General features: G+C 38.0%; 2 protein-coding genes across 4 annotated transcripts in view; both read left to right on the forward strand.

Annotated features, from left to right (window-relative positions):
- The window catches only part of LOC143735493 (antileukoproteinase-like), a 71,522-nt gene that overhangs the window by 10,332 nt on the left and 41,193 nt on the right, over nucleotides 1-19,997 (forward strand). Inside the window, exon 4 of one of the 2 annotated variants that reach the window (XM_077225698.1) lies at nucleotides 1,847-2,013. The exons of the other annotated variant lie outside the window; for it this stretch is intronic. Within the exon in view, the coding sequence (XP_077081813.1) occupies nucleotides 1,847-1,854 (8 nt within the window). The 3' untranslated portion in view covers nucleotides 1,855-2,013. Of the gene's footprint in view, nucleotides 1-1,846; nucleotides 2,014-19,997 lie in introns of those variants that run through there. 2 annotated transcript variants of the gene reach the window in all.
- Nucleotides 1-19,997, forward strand: part of LOC143735489 (uncharacterized) — a 61,179-nt gene that overhangs the window by 7,176 nt on the left and 34,006 nt on the right. The window contains exon 1 of one of the 2 annotated variants that reach the window (XM_077225692.1): nucleotides 11,673-11,729. The exons of the other annotated variant lie outside the window; for it this stretch is intronic. Coding sequence (XP_077081807.1) covers nucleotides 11,684-11,729 — 46 coding nt within the window. The 5' untranslated portion in view covers nucleotides 11,673-11,683. Of the gene's footprint in view, nucleotides 1-11,672; nucleotides 11,730-19,997 lie in introns of those variants that run through there. 2 annotated transcript variants of the gene reach the window in all.

Below are 19,997 nucleotides of genomic sequence, written 5' to 3' on the forward strand. Positions count from 1 at the left end.
TACTTTCAACAATCATATGCTTTAACCTATTATCCACAAACATTGCAACTCCCCCACCTCTTTTGTTTACTATGTTTATCATAATGTAATTGATAACCTTCTAGTTCAAGTTGAATTCCTTTATCATGACTGAGCCAACTCTCAGAAATAGCAACTATATTAAATTGCATAGTATTATGTTGCAAATAGTCTCTGATCTTATCAAAGTTTGCACATAGACTCCTGCTATTAAAATGTACAATTGAAATGCCATTATCCAAGTTAATTTTTTTCCTTAAATTGATGTTCAGTATCAGTGGCGGCTCCTGCAAAATCTCTCAGGGGGGGCACATGTTTCAATCAACTTTATCGCATGCAGACTTTTTAATAGATTTAACTTAAGGGTTTGAGAGGTGCAGGAATCAACTTAAAACAGGTTTTCTTTCGTTTCCTGAAAAGTAACAGTTTTGGACATACAAGGCTTCCATCCGACAGCGATGATTTGTGTGTTAATTAACATTTTACCAAAATTCAAGCTCAAATGGAGTTTGACAAGGGTTTTTGACCAGTAAATGCATTTTCAATCCACTCAGATAGTTTATTTTATTAAAGATTCCACTAGTTGGCGACAAATAATATTGTTAACTGAATAGTTGACGTGTAGGATAAAGATTGTGTTGACGCCCCTCATTTTATTATTCATATGTGGGTTAGCATTTTTTTAATTTTTTTATAAATTCAACAAATCCTTCATATGCGGTTATACAAACGCATGACAGAGAAACCAAAGCCAGGATTGGGTCCAAAAAAAAAACTTGAAGTGGAAGGAGTGCGTGTCGAGTCGTGTTCCCATGACAGTGACTGTCCCAGTGTGCGGGTCCTTATATAGATATTTATATTTTATTATATTTGTGTGTGGGTCTGCTTTATACAGAGCCCCTAAAGGGACATGGTGGTTTGAAAAATATGGGATGGGGTAAAAATTATTTTCCATAACCTTTGTTTTCTCTTGCAAGACCTGTCGTGAGTTGACAAACACTTCCTGTTTAATGTCCCGCTGGCAATCTTTCAGACAGATCTGTATGCTAATAGTGAAGCGGTTCCATTGTTCAGTAAAATTGGCAATATATTTACAGATTTGAACTTCCCAGATCAATAACTTGTGAGCTAAACGTTAACTCAAATGACACCTCGTTCCAATCATAGCAACATGGAAAAACGAGCTACAACCCTAACTTTCCTTAAATGAGCTTTATAATCAATTGATCTGAGCTGAGAGACCAGTCGGAAGGGACCGTCCATCAGATTAGTCTCTGCCGCCTGCTCATAGAGATATTTATAAGGCTCATTTTGAGGAATTGGGTTGAAGCTCGTTGTCTATGTAACTAGTATGATTGAAAAGGTGTCGTGTTTTAACATTTAGCTCACGAATGTATTGATTCAGAAAGTTTGAACTAAATATATTGCCAACTTACTGAACAATGGAACCCTTCACTGTTAATGTTTGGAGCGGTCTGAACCCCTGTTTGTCCGAACTGGCAACAAACGTGAGAATGCAAAAGGTGTTTTTTTGTGTGTTTTTTTTGGGGCCATCCCATATTTTTCACCACCTTGCCCTAGGGGCTCTGAAGATGTATGTGCAGTGCAAAGTACCTGCATTTAGCCTATATCACCATTTCAAGATTGATCTTTACAAAATAAAAATTCATAATACTTAGAATACAACTTGTTCCAAGTAAAACCTGTTCATGCTTTGATTTGTGTACTGTATTTCTGAAATTGAATGATGTTAAATGCACTGACTAAAGCTAAATATTTGTATGCACTCCTGATAAATGTTATGCACCCTTTTTGTGCCGACAACCAGATCCATGATGGCCAGTGTCCTGCCAGGCAGAAGAGTTGCCCAACCACCTGTGGCCATTGCAGTTAACAGTGCTGGTTTAACCATCGAAAAGAGTCCTCTGAGATTGATTTTTGCATACCATACTTGACTTTTATTTTACACCAAATAAATCTGATTAGTAAAACTTTCTTCTGTGTTTTTTGTAAAAAAAAACCTTTTTCTACAGGAGCTTGGCAGCAAAAGTGTACTTAAGTTAAAGGCTTTTTTTTGTTTGTTTGTTTTTTGTCAAAGAACCAGCAATGAAACGAAAAATGCAGGTTAACACTGATGCAAGAAAAGTAGTATGTGTTAAACCGTTTTGAAAGACTTTAGTATTTAGCGTGTCTAAATTTGTCTAAAGGTTCCATGTATTTATTTTTGGACTCCCGATGTCTGACTAATGTGACCGATGAAGTGATTAACACCGGGGCTGGATCTATGTATTCAGACGGGGTTGGAAAAATTCTTAAAAGCAAAAAGAGGGAGTGAGAGTCCTTGTGTACAGGTGAATGGCAAAAAACGGTGAAGCGGACGCTAGCCCTTGCTCTGTCGTCAGGGTCATTGTCATTCATGATCGTTTAGGGCCACCAGCAAAGATGACAGACAACTACACTTTTAGACATTTTATCGTATTTTTGTGGTAACTTACTGGCAGCACTATTGCCAGTAAGTTTCTGTAAGTTCCCCTTTACAGTAGCTTACCTGTAAATGTGTTTTACAGTATGATGGCCTTACCGCAATTTACGTTTAAGTCAAGTATATTTGTATAGTGCTTTTTACAATACAGATTGTATCAAAGCAGCTTCACAGTAGTAAATCAAAATAGCACAATAAGGGTTGTTTCTAGTGGAAAGAAAACCTCCACGTTTTGTAAGGCTGATCAATAGTATTATTGATTGATTAAATTAAATATCCCCAACTGAGCAAGCCAAAGGCAACAGTGGCAAGGAACCAAAAAACTCCAAGTGACCTAATGGTGACCTAAAACTCCATCAGGTGACCTAATGGAGAAAAAAAAAAAAACTTCGGAGAACCCAGGATCAGTCGGGGGCCAGTTCTCCTCTGGCGTTTATGAACTAAAGGAACTAAAGGCCGGATTTAACTGTAAGATTAAAAATATTATATGAATGCCTGGCTGAAGAGATGCGTCTTTAATCTAGTTTTAAACTGGGAGAGCGAGTCTGAGCAACGAATAGTATCAGGAAAGTTATTCCAGACCTTTGGTGGATCTGGATATCCTAGGTATGACCAAAAGCCTCAAATTTAGTGATCTTAAAGAGCTCGATGGATTATAGGGTGATAGAAGATCCGTTAAATAGACTGGAGCTATAAGCCATTTAGGGCTTTATAAGTCAGTAGCAATACCTTGTAATTGGTACGGAACTTTATAGGTAACCAATCTAGTGATGATAAAATCGGTGTTATGATCATATTTTCTTGATCTAGTAAGAACTCTAGCGGCTGCATTTTGCACTAACTGTAGCTTGTTTATTGAGGATGCTGGACAGCCAGCTAATAAAGCATTACAGTAATCTAGTCTCGAGGTCATGAATGCATGAACTAACTTTTCTGCATCAGAAACTGATAGCATATTTCATAGCTTAGCAATGTTTCTAAGGTGGAAAAAGGCTGTTTTTGTAACATATGAAATAGGATTTTCAAAAGATAGATTGCAGTCTAGTATAACACCGAGGTCTTTTACTGTAGTGGATAAAGTAACAGGACATCCTACAATGTTAAAGTTGTATTGTGAGAGGTTTTGTGGGCGTTTTTTTGAACTGATAAGCAGAACCTCTGTCTTGTTTGGATTTAATAAAAAAAAATTACGCGTCATCCAATCTTTTATATCTTTAACACACTCTGTCACTTTGGATAATTTTTAACACTCCATAGTTTACTGAAGTTATGATCGATTTTCTCCATTTAAATAGACAAAATGGTAGCGGTCAGATAAGTATGATCTGAACCAGCATAATGCTTGTCCTTGAACACGAGTGTAATTTTGTAGTCAATCTAATAAATAACTTAAATTGTTTGATCTATAGTATCAAACGCAGCACTAAGATCAAGTAAAACTAGTATCGAGATACAGCCTTGGTCAGAAGCTAAAAGTAAATCATTTGTGATTTTAACGAGCGCAGTTTCAGTGCAATGATGCTGCCTGAATCCAGACTGAAACTTTTGATAGATGTCATTTTCTTGCAAGAAAGAGCCCAGTTGAGCGGACACAACTTTTTCTAATATTTTAGACATGCTAGATTATGTGGGTCAAATTGTGGTTTCTTAATGAGTGGTTTTATAACTGCCAGTTTAAATGTTCTTGGAACATGACCTAAAGATAAAGATGAGTTAATAATATTGAGGAGAGGCTCTTCCAATAGGTAACACTTCTTTACATTTACATATTTAGCTGACACTTTTATCCAAAGCGACTTACAATTGTTGTATATGTCAGAGGTCGCACGCCTCTGGAGCAATTAGGGGTTAAGTGTCTTGCTCAGGGACACATTGGTGTCTCACAGTGGATTCGAACCCGGGTCTCTCACACCAAAGGCATGTGTCTTATCCACTGCGCCATCACCAACCCCTCTTTCAGTAGTTTAGTTGGTATAGGATCTAATAAACATGTTGTTGTTTTAGATGAAGTGATAAGTTTATTTAACTCTTTTTGTTCTATAGTTGTAAAGCACTGTAATTGTTCTTGCGGGGTGATAATTGAGGCTGAATTATAAAGTGCGATTGAAGATTGAACGTTTACAATTGTGGTTCTGATGCTTTCTATTTTCTCAGTGAAGAAGTTCATGAAATCATTACTACTAAATTGTAACGGGATATTTTGTTCAGGTGACATCTGTTTATTTGTTAGTCTAGCCACGGTGTTAAATAAAAACCTTGGATTGTTTTGGTTGTTTTCTATTAGTTTGCGGAGGTGCTCAGCCCTGGTCGCGTTTAGGGCCTTTTTGTAACGTGACATACTGTCTTTCCACGCGATTCTAAAGACCTCTAAATTTGTTTGTTTCCATTTACGCTCTAAATTACGGGTTTCTCTCTTTAGAACATGCGTAGTATTGTTGTACCATGGTGCTTTACTTTTCTCTCTGAGCTTTTTTAATCTAATGGGTGCAACAATATCCAATGTTCTAGAGAGAATGGTGCTCATAGTGCTAGTTAGTTCCTCTAGTTCATCTGTTTGTTTGGGTTCAGGCAGTAGCTGAGACAGATCAGATAAGCAATTTGAGAAATTATCTATGGTGGATGGAAGGATTGTTCTGCCTGGTCGATAATGCGGCGCAGCATGACATAATACAGCATTACGTAATATGCAAGTTACCATGTAATGGTCAGTGACATCATCACTTTCTGGAATTATATCTATATCGGTTGGATCGGTTCCATATGATATAATTAAATCGATTGTATGATTAAGACGATGAGTTTTGCTTGACCCCAAAGGAGTTTAATAAATCTGTAAACGCAGCCCCTAACGCATCATTTGAATTATCTAATCCCTATATAGTGTATGGCATTTGAGTGCACTATATCTGCAAGGAGTAGTGGGGCAGTTAAGCGCAAAAATCGATCACTTTGTGATAAAAGCATCAAATTTGGTATGAAGGCTCACAAAGGGGGTCTGATCAGATTTAGGACTGTAGGCACTTGAATGGCGGCAAAAATGGCCGCCATGACCCCCAGGGGTCAAATTTCAAGTGCCTACAGTCCTAAATCTGATCAGACCCCCTTTGTGTGCCTACAGTCCATATGTCAAATATGGATTTCATAATGGGAAAATGGATTAAAAGCTGCCAGAAACATAAATGCAATAACATATTTCACCATAAATACATGTAAATATGAGCACACTTTCACAAAGAAGGTCTTTAAACTTTAAAATAAAAGATATGTTTTAAAATTTCCTCCTGTAATAGTTACTATACATGGGTTAATGAATTATCTGTAAATTCATGTTATGTGATTGTGATCAAAATTAGACATCACAGTGACATCACATGCTGTTCAAGAGCTGCACTTGTCGGTGGAATTTGGCGAACACTGTGCCTTTTTGAAAAAAGCTTTTTCCTAGCCGTGTTCACGCTCTCACATGTTCTGGTTCTGTCATACAGCAGAACTGTGAACCTTTCAATTGTCTCTGATATACAGGTGCTGGTCATATAATGAGAATATCATCAAAAAGTTGATTTCAGTAATTCCATTAAAAAAGTGAAATTTGGATATTATATTCATTCATTACACACAGACTGATATATTTCAAGTGTTCATTCCTTTTCATTTTGATGATTATAACTGACAACTAATGAAAACCCCCAAATCAGTATCTCAGAAAATTAGAATATTGTGAAAAGGTTCAATATTAAAGACACCTGTGCCACAGTCTAATCAGCTAATTAACTCAAAACACCTGCAAAGGCCTTTAGATGGTCTCTCAGTCTAGTTCTGTAGGCTACCGCTACACAATCATGGGGAAGACTGCTGACTTGACAGCTGTCCAAAAGACGACCATTGACATCTTGCACAAGGAGGGAAAGACACAAAAGGTCATTGCTAAAGAGGCTGGCTGTTCACAGAGCTCTGTGTCCAAGCACATTAATAGAGAGGGGAAGGGAAGTGAACAAAATGAAGTGAGTGAATTTGGGACGCTGATGTTTACACTGTGCGTCGGAGAGCGGGAGCTGTCACAGAAAATGAAACAAAAGATGTATATATGTATGACTGACTAATGTCATTTTGTTAATAGATTGGTGTGCCACGAGTGACATTAGTCTTCACATAGAGAGTCTTGTGACAAATTATAATAGGACATTATAGCCATTAAAAAAATCATAGTACTTGGATACTTAAGTACATTTGAAGGCAAATACTTGTGTACTTTTACTCAAGTGAATGTTTAAAGGCAGCACTTCTACTTTTACTTGAGTAATATTTTACCTTGAGTATCTTTACTTTAACTCAAGTACATGGTATGTGTACTTCGTCCACCACTGCTAGCCTTTAGTAAATTAAAAAAGCTTGAGCTTTAGGAGGGGAATAGAAAGGGATGAAGAGACTGAGAAAAAAAGAACGAGTGATGGAGATGAGGAGAGAGCAGGTACTGACAAATAATCTACTGCCCACTGACATGGTTTTAAGGCTGTTTCTTATCCTTTTTTTTTGGTCTTAAAAACGTCTTGAAATGCACATATCAGAGAAATAATTTTTTTTAACCCCCTACAGACCTCAAATTTAGGACCTCTTTGATTATAAAGCCCTGTATTAGGCATAAGATCAATAATGAATGCGTAGCCTACATATTGTGAATGCAACCTGTCAGTTGACCCATGTTTACTTTCTTCACTGACAGACAAAAATGAAAAGCCTATATCAGTCAAAGCTCAGCTTTAGGAGGGGAAGAGACAGGGCAAGATAAAAACAAAGAGAAGAAGAGTGTGATGCTGATGAGGAGAGAAAATAATCAGCTGCCCACTGACATGGTTTTAAAGCTGTTATCCAATTTTTTTTGGCCTTCAAAACATCTTAAAATGCACATATGTAGTTCAGAGAAATCAAAATTCCCCTATATGCCCTACCTCACATTTGGGACCACTGTTTTTATAAAACCCTGCTTTTGCATGGTAATGAAATTAATAGTGAGCATTAGATCCTAAACTAAAGTGTTAACTTTTTTTATTATTTAAAAAAAAAAAACATACCCTCATTGGGGGCCTAGCCCCCCTAAAATGAAAATCCTAGTGACGCCCCTGTCTACGTGTATGTTAAAATCTCCAACAATTAATGCTTTATCGACGTTGACCAATAGATCTGAGAGAAAATCTGCTAACTATTTTAGGAAATCACCGTAAGGCCCTCGCGGTCTATATACGGTAGCCAAGGCTATAATAGGGATTTTTTTCTTACATCCGAGAGCGTAACATTTAGTACAAGTACTTCAAATGAATAAAACTTGTCACCTGTTTTCTGAGTAACATTAAGAATATCTCTGTAGATTGTTGCAACACCGCCGCCACGACCGATCAGACGGGGCTCATGCTTATAACAGTTGTGTCAAAATCACCATAAAGCGCCTTTGAAACTTCACAATTTCCAAAATAAAAATCTGAGATTTTCCATTTAACTTCATATGTGTTGTATTAAGGAGACCTTAGGCTGTTAGAAATGCATATTGGTCAAGCTCCAGTACTTTTTATAAATTAACTGCAAGATGACAATATACGAGCAAACCATACAATATGTCCACCCTGTCATGGACAAATCTAAAGTAGAATAAATACATTTTCATTGCATAGTGATTATAAAATGTACATATAAAATGTTAAAGATGACAGGGTGGACAACAAGATGACAGGGTGGAACTTGGCATGACAGGGTGGACAAATGCTTTAATGGGTGAACTAGAAGAAAACAGGAACATTAGATAAACAATAGGAACAACAAGAAACCCTAAAGCAACATAAAGAAGGATTTCAGGAATTCATTTTCTGCATCACTTTAATCCTCTTAGATCTTCCACATACTTCCAAACAGACGGATCAATCTGTAGGGAGCGCTTGTTCAGAGCATGTGGTCATCAGAGCATAAACTCATTTTACTCCGAATTCTGAAGTCTTTTTAATCACGCAGTGAAACTGCACGACCATTGGTTCGTACAGACTAATAAAATGAACCAGTGGCAAGGCAGCGGAGCTATGCCAGCCAGAGAGCACCAATTTGGGCGTGGCATCTGGCTATAAAGCAGGCGATCTGGGATAGTATACTCAGATTAAATTAGACTGAAGCGACGAACTGAGAGTCGTGCAGCAATATAGCATGGCCTGAAACAGTCCTCGTTCTCATATCTCAGGGAACCGAGGTTACGTTATGTTCCCTTTCGATACTTTACTCGTACTGTTATGGGGAACCAATACAATCACGCCGTGCTATGGCTGCGGAACGACTAATGATATACTTGGGCTTAAGGCCTCAGCAGAGCCTAGAGGAACCAAGACATAATAGGGAATACTCATTTCGCTAGGGGCTCAGATGTAAGTCGGAGCCGCCTAGGAAATTAAACCAGGAAACACTCATAGAGGTCGATCCTGCCCTAGACAATCGTTCCAAGAAAACCTGTAGTGCCTAGGCACTAGAAGGGGCGAGAGCTGGTTGGGTAAGAGAAGGCAATAGCCTGTTACCAGTGGCCCAGACCTTGATCGGAGCCACAAAGGTATTATAGCAATAGGCGATAGCCACAGAGTTACCCCATATAGTAGGGGGGAAAGTTCATAGTGGTTTGGGCTCGGCTGAGGCCAAATCCACTAGACAGAAAGGACTTCTAGATTGGAGAACCTGATAAATGTGGACGGCGGGGACCAGCCGGCCGCCGCATGTATATCTCGAATGGAGACACCACTGGACCAGGCCCAGGCCATGCCTCTAGTGGAATGAGATCTTATATCTGATGGGGCATTGTAGGCCCGTCGAAGAGTGGGCTACTGAAATTGCATCCACTATCCATCTGGATATCCTCTGTTTCGTGACCGGATGCCTTTTGGTGCGGCCTCCGAAGCATACGAAAACTGTTCCGTGTGTCTAAAAGAGGCGGAACGCCCTATGTATATTCTCAAAGCCCTGACAGGACAGAGTAAATGCAGCTCTCGGTGAGGGGGCGAGGCGGTTTCAGCCTCATGGAACAAATCACAAGGCTGCCACATAAACCTTGAGTGTGGAGGGAGTGCGTCCCTTATCCAGCAGCTCCTGCAGCAAAGACAATATCAGAGGGATGGGCCACGGGGCTCCTGTGAGCAGCTGCGTCAGCTCTGAGAAACATGGTCGGTTCCTCCAGAGAGGGGCCAGGAAGAGGACTAAATGTTTCTATTCCCTGATTCGTCTGATGACCTGAGGGATCTGTGTGATAGGGGGAAAAGCGTATAGGAGAAGGCTGGGGCAGTCGTGGGCCAGTGCATTCCTGCTTTTTGAGAAATAAGTGTGCAGTGAGAGTTGTCTTCTGTGGCAAAGAGGTCGACCTCTGCCTTTCTGAAGATCTCTCATATTTGGTGAACCGTGTGGGGGTGAAGCATCCACTCCTCCGAGTGGACGTTGCTTCGAGATAGCATGTCTACCCCTTGGTTCAGTTTGCCCGGCACGTCCGCTACTCTCAGAGAGTGAAGGTTGTGGTGTGCCCATACCAGGAGGTGTTTCACCAGCTTGAACTGAAGTTTTGAGGTGAGCCTGCCCTGGCGATTTGTGTAAGATACCACTGTCATGCTGCCGCATCTTTCAAGACCACCTTCCTTCTGGTAACCATCTCTAGCGTCACGCCAGACTGGAACCAACGAGGATTCTTTTAAGGGTCCAGGGCTGACACGCAGGCCTGGCATGGGCTGGCACTCGAGGTTTCATCCAGTACTAAAGGGGCCGCATGTGCAGCAGACCTAGCTGAAGTACTGGAGATGCAGAGGCCACGAGGCCCAGCATCTTCTGAAAAGACCTGACGGTGGGAGAGGCTCCAATTTTGAAAGAGGCCATCCTCCTCAAATTTCCCTTTAATTGGTCCAGTTAAACTAGGCTTGCCTAGTCTTATTCATTTACATTGTTAGGGCTGTACTTTTTCAAACAGTCAATGAAATCCATGTCAATCTTTTATTACATGAAAAAAGGTTTGTAAACTGTCATCAAACTACCATCATCATCAAAACACCTGCTGATAGCGATATTGCCAAAAAAGTTCACGTCCACTCATGTATAGAATCTTATAGAATGTTATAATATATGTGTTATAATATATAATATGTAAAAAAAAAAATCTAAATGTGGCAAAAATTGCACATGTCCTCCTTGTCATGAACCATGTCCACCCTGTCATGGAAGACTTGGTGACAGGGTGGACAATGACAGGGTGGACATGTTTGGCTAAAGTTAGCATTTAATGAACACATGGTGTATCTGCAGTAAGCAAAGTGATTCACTCTTGAAGCTGACTGTGCACTATTTAAAATATATACGTTTAATTTTTGAAAAGTTTTTATTTTAATTAATATTTCACAATGATAGGGTGGACATGTTAAGCTTTACAACACACAACTACAAACACAATATGATGAAAATTAGGAAATATAAGTGTAGATACTTATTGTGTGCAGCAGATGTTTTACCCTCCACTGAAGAAAGACCAATGGGGGAGGGGATGTCACTGAGTACATCAGTTGGTTTCTTAAAGGGGCGTTTAACCCCATAATGACAGGGTGGACAGCAATTTCAGGGACACATGCAAAATGCTTATTATTATGAAAATAAAATATAAATAATCTAATTGACTTGTTTTATTAAATAACTTGTTGAGGACAATAAGTACATCCAAAAAGTATTTTAATTTTATGTAATTTAACCGCTTTTTACGCTCACTTGACTTAGCTGAGCAGCGTGTGGGACATGCCAAAATCACATACATCCAATCAAGGAAAATAGTATAAAATCAGAAAAACACATTTCAAGAGACTTATCATTGTACTTGTATGTGTGTAAATGTTTGGCCATTTATAATACAACATCAGAATTTCATTATTTTTCATTATGTTCATGATGACTGAGCAATTCTGATGAGGACACCAAAGGCACTTATAGTGATATTGACTCAACTGCAGTAACGCTGACCAAAGCAGAGGCGACCGCTTTCTTTCTTTTTCTTTGGACAATAGACTGTTTAGACTGCTTTGAAATAGTGTGACTCATTCTTTCGCATAAATCGCGTGACCTGGTCGATTTGCCACGAGTCATCAATATCCTGTATCCCTTTCTGTATCCCTTCTGGATGCAGTCAGAAGCAACATCAGTATGAGGAACCTTTCCTTATTTTTTTGGGCTTTATTGCTCGTGGACGGTGAGTGAGTCACATTTATTTTTTTATTAATTCAACACTTATAAAACAGAAAATGCGCATTTGCTCTTGTCATCTAATTTGCTTGTAGCCTATCACTGTTGTTTCTTAAAAAAAACTGTTATAACTTTTCAACAAGTAGACGTTGTGATAAATCATAGTGTAAAAGTGACAACGCCATTATAAGGGTATTTTTGGGGGTAAGTTTGTTCGTGCGTGTTTTTTTTATTTGGTAGTGAACACAAGAGGGCGCCGACGACCTGTAATATTCTGCAAAACACTTTACATTTTATGTACACTTTTTGTGTGTGAATAATAACAACAACAACAACAAGCTCATGAATATTGGCTACTTTTTTAGCGGAATACAAAATTAAAATCACAAGTAAATCGGCATAAAAGTGTCTGTGTCTCTTTTCTGTCGGTCGGTTATGGGTGTGGCTCATAATCGACCGACAGCAGCTGCACATTAATAATTTCTTATCATTTATCTAGTCAGATGTCCATGAAACCTATATTAAAATGGATTACTTAAAAATGTTTTCGTTATCAATTTTAGTTATTCTGTGGCACTATAGTCTACACCAGAAATAGAAAACTAGTTGCATTTCTTCATCAAATTAATAATTATCACTATTTGCCTCAAAAGTAGAACGATCTGTTGTTTCAGCCCCTGTAACCGCTGGGGTTAGTTTAAATGATTGTCAAGTTTTCCTTTCTAAATATTATGCAATACAAACTCCACCTTTATGTCATAGGCCTATACAATTTTTTGATTTAAAAAAAATTAAACAAATGGTAAAATTTTGAATTCAGAACACTACAATTTGTAACAAATATATAACAAATAGACTGCGATGGAAACAAATATGAGATGGGAGATAAAATTAGCCTAAATGTTATGCTATTTTTTTTTTCACTAGCAAAACATTTGCAGATCTATTTTTGAGCAATTCCTGAAATTTTACTTTTACCTCAAACCTGTTTTTTTATTCTGTAAATTCTTTAAGATATATTTTTTGTGACTCACATCTTCTACTGTCATCTGAGGATGGTGGTGCTCATGCATGACTGTGATTTAACTCTGTTCTTCATTTCTAAGTTAAACTGATGGTGTTTGAACTCACTCCAAATTACAACACTCTCTGGTCTCCCCTATCTGTGAAGAACTTTAAAACATTCTTTATGGATATATATTATCTGAATAATGCTATTCCTGTAGAAACATTTAATATTTTAACAATAACAATTTATTTTGGTTCATTGCATTTTTTTTTATCCAGTGCTTCCAGGCTGCATTTATTTACTGTAAAAAAAATCTCTGGCAGCAAAGTTTCCAGACGGTTTCCGTTAAATTACAGCAAATAACCGTTTCACAAAATTACATGGAAAAACCGTAAAAATACAGAATTTACTTTACAGTCAAGATTGATTAAATTACAGTATATTACTGTTGATAATGGCTTATTAAACCGTGGAAAAAGGGATAAATGATGTCAAATTACATTAAAAAGACATTTAACTTTCAGGTTAAACTGTAAATTTAGGGTTTTATAAAGTTATTTTATATAATAATGCTGTCTATCGACAGTAATTATCTTTTAATATATAGTTTTTCTGTGTTAAATAACAATGAAATTATGTATAAAAATGTATAAATTAAAATACAAATGTTTGTAAATTTAGTTTTATTTTTTATTTGTACAGATCCAATTTCACAACTTTGACCAATCTCTATTTAAGTACTTAATAATAGCAAATTTACAGTCACTTTCTGTTAATTAACTAAATGTATGAGTACAGAATACCTGCACATTTACAGTATTAGTAACTGAACAAACACTGAACATTAAGATAAGTGATTAATTGGAAATAGAAGCTTAATATATAATTTATGAATATATAATTTAGAACATGTAAAATTATCCACATTAATTGGTGTATACCTTTATAGTCTAATATAACTTTTTTTAAACATTTACAATTACATTTAATCCAAAGTGATTTACCAATTAAGATAACGATAGAAGCAACAAGTGCAGAGACAAGTCCCAGTTAGTCTAGCACAGTACACATAGCAAGTTTTTTTTTTTTTAAACAAAAATATAGTATTATTGGGGCAAGTGTTTATGAAAAAGCTGGATCTTTAGCAGTTTCTTGAGTTGCGCCAGTCATTCCATCAGCTGGAAACAGTCCAGGTAATGGTCATTGAAGAAAGTGTTTTTGTGTCTCTTTGGGATGACGGCACCACAAGGCGCCGTTCATTTGCAGAACACAAGCTTCTGGAGGACACATAGATCTAAAGTTTATGTATAGGGCAACCTTTAAAGAGCACTCTTGCTGTAGCATCTGGATCAGTTGCAGAGGTTTGACTGATACTGGAAGGCCTGTCCAGAGAGAATTACAATATCCAGTCTGGATAGAGCAAAAGCTTAGACCAGGAGTTGTGTAGCTCCGATAGGAAAGACCTGATCCTCCTAATGGGTTAAGGCAAATCAGCAGGATCACAGCAAGTATGGTTTGACTGAAACCATAAGCAGTTCTGTCTTGGCAAGGTTGAGTTGAAGGTGAAGGTCATTCATCCAGCAAGAATGTTCCATCAGCTAGCCGAGATGCGAGCAGCAACCGTCAGATCATCTGGCTGGAATGAAAGGTAGAGATGTGTGCCATTAAGATAGCAGTGATAGGAAAAGCCATGTTTCTAAATCTAAACTACAGAGCCTATAGTTAGGGCTGTGACGGTATGGGATTTTTTCTTACCGCGGTGAAGAAGCAACAAATCTTGCGGTTTGGCGGTTAACCAACCCATATTTGCGATATTTCTGCAAGCATGTTTAAACTGGTTAACTGACAGTGTCTAAGGCAGGCAAAGGCATTTTTCAAGTCGAGTTTGCACGCCACTGCGCAATAGAGATCTCTAAGACATGTGACCAACTGGGCGGCAACGTCATCAGAACGCAAAGAATTATGGGTATGTTTGGCCCGTTTACATGGGCTGGCATAGCAGGCTAGTGTTCTGGCATGAAAAAAAATAGAATAGAAAAAAAAATAGCGTGAAAAACAGAATATAATCCTACAAAATGCAGCGGGCTAAAGAAAACATTGTCGGACCATACCAGAAAACTGTCGTCCGTTCAAAAGTATGCTAATGTTTTAAGCACCACACTCCTCGCTCTCTCTCATCTATCTGCATGCAATCGCAATTCATGTCAAGATTGCAATGCTGGAGTGTGTGTGTGTGTGGTTGTGTGTGTGGTTGTGTGTGTGTGTGTGTGTGTGTGTGTGTGTGTGTGTGTGTTTGCGCCCGCGAGAGAGAGAGGCGCGGGTGCGATCGAACTATGTGTGTGTGAGAATGAGAGAGATAGAGAGGCGCGATCGAACACTGGAAACATAAAAACATACTCTCCGTCATTTGGTTCATAGAGGTTATCATTCAAACTGCAAAGTTTTTACTTATATTCGTGTAACTTACACTCGCAATAAAACACAACATTGTGCTTTTGTCACATTCTAAACTCTTGTCAAGCTATAACCTACAACTGTCACCCAACCAAACACACAGTTTTAAAAGCAACATCCAACCCCATTTCAAAACAGTCTGTGGGTTACATCTTTTGGACATTAATCATATCGCATTGGTTTTCATTTCTTGTCTTCAGAGCAGTTACATATTCTACATAGATTAAAAAAGAAAATCAAATGTGTTTTTAATTGTAGTAGCCTATTATTTTATACGAAATCAATTATTTACCATTCAGATGAGAATAAAGTTAGGGTTAATTAAAATTAAGGAAAACAAATATATTGATCCGTTCTTAAAGAATAATTCAGGTATTTAGCACTTTGAGTCTATTTTCTAGTTTGTTAATGAACTAAGTTAGAGTGGTGGGTAGAATTTTGACGATAGGTCCTGTCTCGACTTTTTGACTCTTTTAGAATCGCCTTTGACCGCTTCAGAGTGGCTGTCTACGAGCATACACAAACATGTCCTTAAAACAACCCTTAAGGTTCGTTTTCAAAACTGTGCAAGAAGGACTATTGCAATTTATAACACAGCAGGTAGACGGCATCTTGAACAATGCGTTCTTCCCTCCATGCAATCAAGTCTGGTGCCCAGTGTTGCCAACTATTTTCAAAGGAAAGTACCTAACTCCTTCCCTAGCATAGACAGTAAAAGAAATGGACACAGCGACCCCGTTGATTTCAACGGAGAGAGTTGAAGCCAAACATGGGCACTCACTTCCTGATAGCCAAGCGTTCTGCGCAGGCTCAAACTGAGCTTGATGACGTAGATGTCACGTGAGCAACCTGACTGACAGTTGTAAATCTTCTAGTAGCTGTGCCAAGGAAATGTGAAGTGTATTAACAGTAGCATTATGAGCAGAACACATGGGTATGCAGTATGAACAATATAGACAGATATGTGCAGTTTAATAACAGTAACATTTTAAGAGTAGTGTGGGTGTGTGTGGTTGACCCTGTCAAAGCAGCCCCATGGACGTGGTTATAATAATTAATTTAATATAAGATATTACGCTATATAATTACAATATGACATGATAAAAGAAGTGGCTAAAATCGACTTTAAAATAGCCTACTTTAGGATTGTAATCGTTTGAGTAGCCTATCTGCAGTTCTAGTAATTTTAGTTAGTTAGTTTAGTTTATTTTGAACATGTTTATGTATTTATCCATTAGATTTAAATATTTGGCTAGTACACACACACACACATAATACAATCAAACATAACAGATAAATAAATGCATGTAGGCTACAGCACAATCTTCCAAAATTATTAAAAATGATTCAAATATAGGCACATATGCAAATAATTTTTTCCTTCTTTTTCGTTTCCTTCTACATCAAACAGAATAATAACCCATCCAAAAAATACTTCTTAGTATGAGCCCAGGAACCATATAATAATGTCGCCTCGAGTCATTTTCGTATCCATTCAATATTACATGACCATATAATATTCCAATATATAAAGAATTGTGAGCTAGGTGTAAAATCATGTAGTTTTGGCTAATAAATCACGGTCACAAACACTTGAACAAAACCGTTTTTCTTTATTTCACGTTATGTAGGCATTTTGTACATATGGCTTCCGAACGGGATCACATTCATCTTCAAGCGTAGATGTGTAAATAAATAAAGGAACAACGTTAACCGCGATAGACATTGAGATGTTTTTTTTCTTCTTCCATTGCCTGTATAATTTCCTGATAATTAATTTCCCCATCCCCCGTAGGTGTAGTAGTAGATAAATAATTTAAAGTTCGTGGATAAATGTTACTTCATATGTATTCACTTGCCACATATCGAATTATTTCCAATTCCTCAAAAACGTTGTTTAAATATTTTGTCGCGTTGCTTTTATGGACTCTATCTATGCCATGGGCTGACTTTAGACAGTAAAAGACTGCCTGCGAGACTGTGCGAGCTTCTCCTCCTGTCTATACGGTAATGTCTCTATTGTGCGACATAAAGTCGCGTGGTTATGACGCAATTTTTAGCCTATTTTTTACAAGAATGGCTTCTACGGGGCCATAACGTAAGATACAAAGTAATGGAGCCTTTTATACATTGTCGTGTTTCTTTAGAAATAAATAATGGACAAATGGAGTCTTTGGACACCTCAGATGTAAAGTTATTCGCTGTCAAAGTGAAGCCAAAATGAATGGGAGTCAATGGGATGCTAACAGCAGGTGATAGCCAACTACAATGGCGGCCCCCGGAGGCAGCTTCAACTTCCGGCTGATGGATTACCCCCTTGGTCCCTAGTCGCTTAATGTCGCTAGATGACGTCATACGTCAATTAGAATATTCGTGACGTCATTGCGTCATACTTGCGTTCTGCTTGTCTAATGTGTTTTCTCTATAAATTAATGCTCAGCTCACATACTGTATTTAATATATTATAATATAATATAGCCGAATGTAAAATAAAGCTGTTCTCATTTCTTATATATGTTTTGTCAGACAATAGAACAAGTAGCTATGATATAGGCCTAGTGAATGACTAAATTTTTTTTATAGGCCAATGTGGAAAATTATCTGAATAGAGAGAGTTTGGGAGCCGTATGAACAAAATTTGATAGTGAGTATTACAAGTAATACTGTAAGCACAAGAAAAGGAAGGAAACTAAATTATTTAATTAAAATTAAAAAAAAAAGCAGATGAGTGATAAATCCGTGGAAAAACACTGCTCATTCACGTCTCTCAGCGGCCGTGCGCTCAACAGATGAATGTGCTGCTGCTCCTCTCAGCCATTTACTGAACAGGGTAGACGTAGCTAGAGTGAGTGACATTTGAAAAGTCGCTAAAAATAGCGACTCATTTGCGCGATTCTTTTGCAGTCTGGACGCGGAGGGGTGCTCTAACTGCAGCTGGGAGGGGCTGCTGCGCGAGGACTGGGCCGCCTGTGAGTGCTTTGGGACGGGGTTGGGACCCACGGCAGCACCCGCTGCTCGTTGAGAAGAGGAAGAACGATATGTGCTTTCACGTCAGAGAGTCTCCAAAAGTCTCCAATAACACCAGAAAAAGTCGTTAGATTTGTCGCTAGTCGCTTTTTTGAAAATGTGTCGCTAGAGGGGTCTAAATACTCGCTAAATTGAGCGACAAAGTCGCTAAGTTGGCAACACTGCTGGCGCCTTCTGTTTGTGCCGCGGATTCCCAAAATGTTTTGCGTTCACCACTGGTAATACATCACGATGACGTCACATTAGCAATCTCTATATACACACACATTACCGCGGGTGGGGTTAATTTCATAAACTGTGGACAAGCTTATTTAATGTAGCCTATAAATTAATGCATATGTAAAAAAAACAGATAATGTTTTACTTTGTAGTAGCGCTATCGTCGCGTAATAATCTGTTTGGTTGTAAAATGTATTACCTGAATCAATGAAATGAAATCGATTGTCTCGTCCTGTGGAATCATTCATTCACAGACAGCTTACGAAGATGTTCAACTAATAAAGATCTTCATCGTTGGCAAAAATATGATGCATTTGCAGATTTGCTTTCACTAGACTGTAAGTCCACGGCCACTTCATCCAACGCTCTTGATGTTTTTAAATCTTCCTGTTACGACTCCGAGTCGAGTGTGAATTGAAAGCGCTTCAGTGATTCAGTGCGTGCAGGAAACTGAACAGATCATTTAAACTGATTCGCGAACCGATTTAGACTGATCAGCCAACTTGTTTGATGAAGTCTTTAAACAGAATCGACTCAAAAGAGTGATTCATTTGTGAATTGAGCATCGCTCCTGCCCATAAAAAAGATACAGCGCGCTTGGAATAAACATGTATTGCATTAAAATAAAGTAACGAGAGGAACGTCGCCCAACGTAACAAAGAGGTACAGAAAACTTTCAGCAGAAAAAAAAAAGTGCGGTGATGACCTCACACCGCGGTAGGCATCTCATTCACGCGATATTGCGGTGATGCGGTTATCGTCACACCCCTACCTATAGTTACAAAAAAACTAAACAAAAAAACAATAGATGGGTGGAATCTAACACAATCGTGGTCTTACTGTAGCAAAATCAAACCTTGTGCACACTCTTAGTGCAATCACATGAAATCAGAAGACTCGTCATTACTATTTTTTTAAAGTTAATTCTTCCCATACCTTGTTTGCCATGATCATCTGCTTTCCACAGGACCTGAAATCACAAAAAAATAAGTTATTTTAAAACTCAGTATTACATTTACACATGTCAGAATGTGTTGCATTGGGACAGTGCAAAAACTCAACTGACTATGATCTGGAAGCTGAGCAGGAAAGGTTACCAGTATGTTTTGAGCTAATTTTAGCTACATATAAATTAAAAATGAATATGATTTACCGTGACCTAGCTGCATCAGTTACACATAGGGGTTCATTATGTTATATTCATACTCTAGTCTTCGCTGTATTATTAACAAGTAACGTTACAGAACTGAATTCGATTTCTTAACATTCTTGATAGAGTTAACTTAGTCACGTTAACCTTTTTAAAAATAGCCATGGTTTAACTAACGTTACTAAGAAAACAAACAAACAAAAAAGGTTGGTCCATTTTTAGTAAAAATGTGGTTATTAAATTGGTAATAAATCTGCCAAAACCGTGGTTACTACAATTTTACTATAATAAAATCAAGGACGTTTTTTAAGACAAGAGTTTCAGCTTCCAGACAGTGTTTCAAAATGTCCCGCTGTTTAAGAGATTGATTGACTGACTATCATAGCGAAGATTTTATACAAAATTGGACGGACTTT

This window comes from Siphateles boraxobius, unplaced genomic scaffold, assembly GCF_051911475.1.
Source record: "Siphateles boraxobius isolate OS27281-9 unplaced genomic scaffold, OSU_SipBor_1 13, whole genome shotgun sequence".
NCBI lineage: Eukaryota > Metazoa > Chordata > Actinopteri > Cypriniformes > Leuciscidae > Siphateles > Siphateles boraxobius.